Source organism: Carassius carassius, chromosome 36 (assembly GCF_963082965.1).
Source record: "Carassius carassius chromosome 36, fCarCar2.1, whole genome shotgun sequence".
Lineage (NCBI taxonomy): Eukaryota > Metazoa > Chordata > Actinopteri > Cypriniformes > Cyprinidae > Carassius > Carassius carassius.
In genome coordinates this window covers 21,596,736-21,604,840 of record NC_081790.1, presented here as the reverse complement: position 1 = coordinate 21,604,840, position 8,105 = coordinate 21,596,736, and the positions used below count along the sequence as shown (strand labels likewise).

General features: G+C 32.6%; 1 protein-coding gene across 1 annotated transcript; it reads left to right on the top strand.

Moving 5' to 3' along the window:
• Positions 1–3,263: 3,263 nt before the first annotated feature.
• il12bb (interleukin 12B, b) lies at positions 3,264–7,303 on the top strand. Its single transcript, XM_059525646.1, has 9 exons — positions 3,264–3,476; positions 3,640–3,721; positions 4,214–4,477; positions 5,468–5,573; positions 5,712–5,884; positions 6,588–6,748; positions 6,839–6,957; positions 7,044–7,066; positions 7,178–7,303. Exons 2-8 carry the CDS (start codon positions 3,640–3,642, stop codon positions 7,063–7,065), a joined length of 927 nt encoding a protein of 308 aa, XP_059381629.1. The 5' UTR covers positions 3,264–3,476; the 3' UTR covers position 7,066; positions 7,178–7,303.
• The last annotated feature ends 802 nt before the right edge of the window (positions 7,304–8,105 follow it).

Here is an 8,105-nt window from a genome sequence, read left to right as displayed (position 1 = left end):
CTGTGGGCCAAGGCTCATTTAAAATGGACTATTTCAAAGTGGAATAGTGTTTTATGGTCAGACGAGTCCAAATGTGACATTCTTGTTGGAAATCCCGGACGCCGTGTCCTCCGGGCTAAAGAGGAGGGAGACCTTCCAGCATGTTATCAGCGTTCAGTTCAAAAGCCAGCATCTCTGATGGTATGGGGGTGCATAAGTGCATACGGTATGGGCAGCTTGCATGTTTTGGAAGGCTCTGTGAATGCTGAAAGGTATATAAAGGTTTTAGAGCAACATATGCTTTCCTTCCAAACAACGTCTATTTCAGGGAAGGCCTTGTTTATTTCAGCAGGACAATGCAAAACCACATACTGCAGCTATAACAACAGCATGGCTTCGTCGTAGAAGAGTCCGGGTGCTAACCTGGCCTGCCTGCAGTCCAGATCTTTCACCTATAGAGAACATTTGGCGCATCATTAAACGAAAAATACGTCAAAGACGACCACAAACTCTTCAGCAGCTGGAAATCTATATAAGGCAAGAATGGGACCAAATTCCAACAGCAAAACTCCAGCAACTCATAGCCTCAATGCCCAGACGTCTTCAAACTGTTTTGAAAAGAAAAGGAGATGCTACACCATGGTAAACATGCCCCGTCCCAACTATTTTGAGACCTGTAGCAGAAATTGAAATTGAAATGAGCTCATTTTGTGCATAAAATTGTAAACTTTCTCAGTTTAAACATTTGCTATGTTATCTATGTTCTATTGTGAATAAAATATTGGCTCATGTGATTTGAAAGTCTTTTAGTTTTCATTTTATTAAAATTTAAAAAACGTCCCAACTTTTCCGGAATTCGGGTTGTATTACAGCTGTGAAATTACAAGCAAAAAATACACATTCTGAGACATGAACTAATTAATTAAATTAATTGTGAATTTTATTAACATTAAATCATCCTCCTCCCATTTTCACCTCAAAAATGTAAGGAAGGTGTGCCTCCCCCCACAAGCTGCCACTGGTAACAGATAGGGCGTCATGTCATGAAATATTTTTAATACAACTGACTTTGCAATCAACGTGAATTTAATTAAAACATTTTAAGTTACTAATTAGAACACTTAAATTGTACAGAAAGAGAGTAAAATATAATTTGCATGATCAAAGAACATTACCATTGAAATTATCATTGAATGATAAATCAAGCACTCTCAAAATCTCATTAATCACTGAAGTTGCTTACAATGTGAAATGAATATCTTGCTTACCTGGTACCATTGACTTCCATAGTATATATTTGTCCTACTATGGAAGACAATGGGACCCAGAAACTGTCTGGTTACTGACATTCTTCTAAATATCTTCCTTTGTGTTCAGCAGAAGAAAGAAATTCATACAGGTTTAAAACAACATGAGGGTGAGTGATGACAGAATTTTCATTTTAAAGTGAACTATTCCTTTTAACTCAGAATCACCTAATTAAACAACACAGGGAAAAAAAGGAACAGAAAATAGCCCTATATTAAATATCAATATCAATATATATTTTTTTTCAATAATCAATCAACATAATCAATTTAACAGATTATTATAATTTTTTTTTTAACTAATTATCAAAATAAAATATAGTCCTACAAAGCTATTATTACCAGAGCATGTAATCAGAGCAGGTAATTTTACCATTGCTGCCCAGCATGGCTATACCAGCTCAGCAAACAGAATTTCACGTTATTTGAGTGGACTTTACTTTTCCAGTGCTCGGTACATGATTGGAAGCGTTTGGGCCGTTGTCGACAGAGCCGCCGACACACACACACACACACACACACACACGTGACACACACACATACACGGAACGGAGAGCGCGCCGCTGGGCCGTTAACGACAGAGCGCGCCGACACACACGCGGAACACAGCGTGGCGCACACACGGAGCGGAAAAGACCAGCTCATGAAAGCTGCGCGAGAATGAAACGTGATCGCCGAACACGGAGGGGCGGGACGGCCTTTTCAATAGCAGCCGCAACAGGAAATCATTAAAACGAGGCAAAAAAAAGTGTGCTGCGTTAAATGCGTTAATTTTTTTAACGCGTTAAACATTTCAAATTAATCGCAAAGATTAACGCGTTAATTCCCCCAGCCCTAATATATATATATATATATATATATATGACGCAGTGACTGACTTACACTTGATTTGACAGACTTAAAGGAGTAATTGTGACCACTATGCATAATTTGAGAATTTGTGAAAATCTTCATGCTGACACTGAGCAGTTTACCCTTTATGTTTATTCACCACCATGTTTAACCCACCATATATATTTTAAAGTTAGTAAGTCCTATTAAATCATGTCATAAAAATACATACAGGCTTTGTGGCTTTAGTTTAATAGTGGCTTTATCACGTAATGCATCTTCATTGTAATATAGTCAAAACTGAGTTTTGGTTTGCCTGTAAACACTATGATGATAAAGGTGTGCACTTTCTTTTGTCTTTAGTGATTTTTCCCTAGAATGTGTGACTCATACCAGGACAGTGACTGTGGTGTAATGCACAAGTGCCACTACCATCTAAATATCTGGATGTTGCAATCATGTCCAAATTAGCACGCTCTACATTTTCATTTGACCTAATTAATGTTCAAAGTTAGCTTCACCGGAAAGAGCGTGTGAGGCCCTTATTGATGATTTTTATACCTATATAGATATGTGTGTTGGATCATCAATTTTTTATGTTTTAATAATTTTAAAGGCAGCATTTATTCGATCAGAAAATAAACAGTAACTCTGTGAAATATTATTGCAATTTAAAATGACAGTTTTCTAATTTAATTTTCATAACTTCATAAAACTCATTCCATAATTCAAGCTAAATTTTCATCAGCCATTACTCCAATCTTCAGTATCACTTGATCCTTCAGAAATGTAATATGCTGATTTACATTATTAATAATAATAATAATAATAAAAACATATTACAATAATTTCTGAAGGACCATGGGACACTAAATACTGGCATAAGGTCTGTTGGAAATTAAGTTTTATCACAGGAATAAACTATGTTTGAAAAGATATTCAAATAGAAATTATATAACAATACATTTTTGTTGTTCATTTTTGATCATATAAATTTAACCATGATGAGCATAAGCAACTTCTTAAAAAAACATTAAAAATCTTACTGATGCCTTCTAACAGCAGTGTATTCAAAATATGAATCACCAAAAGAAAAAAATAGAGTAAATGATTTCATTGTGAGAGTTGACCTGTACATTACCATACACAGTTGCTCCTGTTAAAGCCCCTAGCACATAAAAAACACTGTTGCATAGCTCATGGAAACCCCAAATGAAAACTGGCTTTATTTAGAACTTGATACTTCTGCTTGCTGTAAATTCACCCTTCTGTATCACATATATAAATGTTGCTCAGGTTCAATACTACCTCAGTGAAAGGGAAGAGGAGAGAGTCATCACAACTCATTAAGTTTTCAAGGTAAGATTCAAGAGAAGGTGTCTGTCTCAATGTAATATTATATATAATATTTATTTTAATATGAATGTTTATTAAATATGTATGCATAGTAATACTACAATCTGTTTACTTTATTTTATAATATAATTGTTAATATACTTAACTATTTTTACTTTTTCTTTAGATGAACAAGATTATTTTTGTTATTCTTCAAGCTGCTCTTCAGATGGCAGGCAGCACTTCACTGAGGTTCATCAAGCCAAATGGTGACTATTGCTTAAATCCCATTTATTAGTATTGCACTCAGCAAGGACACATTGCTTAAAAGGGTCAGTAAAACATTTAGTTTTCCTGTGTTACCATAGATAACTCATGCCTCACTACATCAATAAATACATAAAAAGATGATTAAGAACGAGTTAAAAAAAAATCAATAAATACAATAAAAAGTGTGGATAAAATGAAGACATTTGCACTAGCATTTCCATAACTAGCTAAAATTAACATACTCCTTCAGGTTTGTGCTTCTTTTGAAGGCCATGCCAACTTAGCTAAACCAGTATATAAAACCGCGAACAACAAATATCATTAAAACTAATATATATTTATATATAAATCTTTATCTCAGAGGATTTATTTTTTTATTTTATTTTTAATTTTTTCAGGATTCTATCATGAACAGAAAGTTTAAAAGAACATAATTTATTAGTGCTATCAAATCATATGATGAGTCTGATAAATAATCTTTACTGTTATAGTTCTGGCTTTGGAGGTATCAAATCTGTCCAGCTTTGAGGTATTCCTGCATTGTAAAGAGCAATATAAAGGAGAGGAAATTTACTGGGAGAGGAATGGGGAAAGCATCTCTCAAACAGGGAACTTCATCACTGTTACAATAGATGGGCTGCATGGGGGAAACTTCACATGTCACAGACCAAACAGAGATCTTTTGAATTACACACTACTACTGGTCCATCCAGTTGAGTTTCCTAAAAGAGTTCTTACACAATCTAGTGACAGAGGTAAGTATGAAGGTTAACACTTACATTGGAATTAATGTTTATTAAGTCTTAAGTTTAAATTTAAAACATCTGGATATAAAGGCATTTTTACAGCAGTTAATTTAACTTAATTGAAATTCACTATTAAAAAAATTGTTAACTAAGAAACAAGAATTAAAATATAAGCATATTTTTAAAAATGTTATGTAAATACCCTGTTGAAAAAGAAATAAATACTTAAATGTATTTTAAATAAATGTATTTAATGCTAAGCATACTACAAAATACATTTGTAGTACATTTAGTCTGCTAAATTGGATAAACTGATTTATATATATATATATATATATATATATATATATATATATATATATATGTATATATATGTATATATATATGTATATATATATATGTATATATGTATATATATATGTATATATATATATATATATATATATATATATATATGTATATGTGTTTTTTTTTTTTTTTTTTCAGCAAGGATTGTGGCTTTTTGAAGTCACTAGCCACTAAGCATTTTCATTGGCCACAATTTTATTGTGCATAAATGTTTAAAGCTTACTATGGCATGATCAAATTTACCCTAGTTAGATTTACTTCTTCACAGCGACTTATTGGTAGCAGTGTCATGTGACATTGGTCACTAGCAAGCGATCTCAGGGAGTTGGTTCTATCAATGAATATTGTTCCCAAAAAAGTCATGTTTTATTTTTTATTTCTTAATGGTGAAGTTAGGGGATATCTATTAAAATATGTTTATTTCTCCAGTTTTTACCAGTGTTATCTTGCTGACTTAATTATTAATGGAACTGTGAATTAACCAATAATAACTCGCCACCTAGGTCTACTGTTTTTCTTATTGCTCCTGTAAATCTTTACATTTATATTATGTTTATGTAACATAAACATGAATACAATCTATTAGCTATCAGTATTTCTCATTGTGGCCCCTGCTCTTAAATAAAACTGCTTAACTTTTTATTTGCCTAGAATTCATTTCTTGCACCGCAAGAAACTATAATGGACAGTTGCATTGCTCTTGGAAATGGCATCAGGAGCGGATCCAAAGAGCTGTGGTATATTTCACAGCTATCCGGTGAATAATGATTATTCTTATTCTGTGTTAATTAAACTTTGGCCTAAGTTATTGGCCAAAGTTGGCCTAAGCATTCAGTTTATTTAGGCTTATATTAAAACAGCAAATCAATGCTAAACTGACCTTGTATTTGTACAGAAACTCTAGTCCCATCAACTGCACTCTGGACTTGGATATATCTGGGCTGACTTGTATTGACAAGGATTATTGTCAGTACTCTGAAGAGTCTAGGAGCATGAACCTCACACTGTTTGTCAGAAATCTTTATAGGCTGGAGGAGCACCACAGGACTTTCCTCATCCAAGACATTGGTAAGAGCTTTGTGTTCTCCCGTGTGGTCGCTACATGCAGTGCACATCCCTGTATTACAACTCATGCATTAGCCTATGTGTAAATTCCCTTGTAAACACTTTAGCATATACTTTTAAAAAGTACTTATGATAAAATATATATTAAAAGAATATAAATATGTGTGTACTGAATGTCATGTTTTCAGAGACTTGCATGTTATTTACAACTTAAGTGCATTTTTATTTGTAATTTCATAATTCATAAAATACTTTAATGCCATTTATATTGAAACTTGTATGTCATGTATGTAAATGTATTTGTAATTACACATTTGTAATAACGAAGTTCCAATTTAGTACATTTTAAATATACCTCAATTATAAATTAAAATGTAAAATGAACTAACACACTACAGTTAAATTAGTACTTTACATGTAAAAGTTTAAAATTTGAAAAAAAAGAAAAAAATGTAAAAGTTTATTTCGACATCATTGCAAAGTGCACATAATTATGTTAAAATTATGAAAGTGTACTCTCCTTAAGTACACTTATGTGGACATTTATTGAAGTAATAATGTTATTTGCAAGTAGAACTACATACAGTACAATTAATCACACTTCTTTTTCACAAGTCGTTTATGAATAAAAATAAACATTTCACTCATCAATAGTGGGTCCCAGCCCCACTAGACTGCTGATTAAACTGTTATTTCAAACCCTCAGTCAAGCCAGATAAAGTTAGTATCACCAAGATCCAAGATGATGTATTTGAGTGGCACCCCCCTGAAACATGGAGTTTCCCCTGTAGTTTCTTTCCCCTCTCCTATGAAGTGAAAGTAGTTCCTAACAATCATAGCTGTGACTACACAGGAAGGCGTGTCGAAGTAAGACTTTTTTTTTTTTTTAATGTTTTGTTGTTGTTGTTGTTGTTGTTGTTTATTAACATCAAAATATATGTAAATTCCTCAAAATAGAAAAATGAAACCAGCAAGACACATTACAAAGTGAAATTTAAAAAAGCATATACTTTCTGCGTTCGAGCACAGGACCCACTAACTAAAAACGTTTGGGGTGACTGGAGTCACTGCCATCAGTAAGTACAGTTTAACCTACAGTATTATTATATATTTTTATTAAAATATTCCCCTTTACATTCTACATCTATTTTTTTTTTTACAGGAGAAAACACCAGCAAACCTGAGGTGAGTGTTGATTTGTGTTTTAATTACCATATTGGTCATTGGTCAGTTGTTCTATGATGCTTGATGCTTTTGTACTGACATTTGTCAATTCTTTATTTTATAAATGTATAGGTCTAAAGGGAACCAACCCCCCCGCTCCCCCCACTTGACAATCTGCTTTCTATTCCTGAAAAAATATTACAACTATTCATATTTATACATATTTTGTATTATTAAAATATGCCATGGTGAAATTTATTTGTGCAGTCATTTTCCAGATCATTAACAATATATTGGATGTCTTTTGAGAATGACTTATTGGATGACAATTGTTATTTCTACTACTATAGACTATATTTTATTTTATAGTGTTAGGTAATCAAATTAGTTAGTAAACAAATATATAATTAAAATATATTATTTATTAATATTATTACCCTTCTATTTGCTTTGACTTATAATATATTATAGCCTTTACATGAAAATACTTGTTTAAATTACTTTTTTATATATATTGACTTGAAATTGTAATAAAAAATTACAGTGCTCTAACAACCGTTATTGGCTGAAAACTAATAATATCACAGTGCGAAAGAGGCGAAGACTCAAATGCAGGCAGAATGGTCCTTTTAATACAAAAAAATGAAACAAAACTAACATAAACAAGCCCAAGGGGGACAAACAGGCAGACTAGAAACTGTACTATAAACAGATACATAACATGGAAAACAACAGATCAGCACAGGATTACAGACAACAGGAGAATAAATAGGGAACCTAACAAGGGAGACACAGGTGTGGCAACTAAAACAATAATGATGTAACAAGATGGGTGGGGTCAGAAAATAGACAGAAGAGAGCACATGGCACCAAATAAAACACAACACTCACAAAAAGACAGTGTCATCTGGTAGCCCTCCCGGGCACACCTGCTGAAGAAATTATTGTAACAAATAAATGATAACTGACACTGAACTCAAATAAATACAAAATTAAGTACAACTAGAAAAAAAAAATAGAAAGAGAAAATAGGTGTAATAAAGACCAAATTCCGTAAAAT

Excerpts from the sequence above, each read along its gene's own strand:
- il12bb (XM_059525646.1), top strand. The coding sequence starts at position 3,640 with ATGAACAAGATTATTTTTGTTATTCTTCAAGCTGCTCTTCAGATGGCA. Across the intron at positions 5,885-6,587 it reads TTTCCTCATCCAAGACATTG|TCAAGCCAGATAAAGTTAGT; the intron begins GTAAGAGCTTTG and ends TCAAACCCTCAG. Across the intron at positions 6,749-6,838 it reads ACACAGGAAGGCGTGTCGAA|AAAAATGAAACCAGCAAGAC; the intron begins GTAAGACTTTTT and ends TCCTCAAAATAG.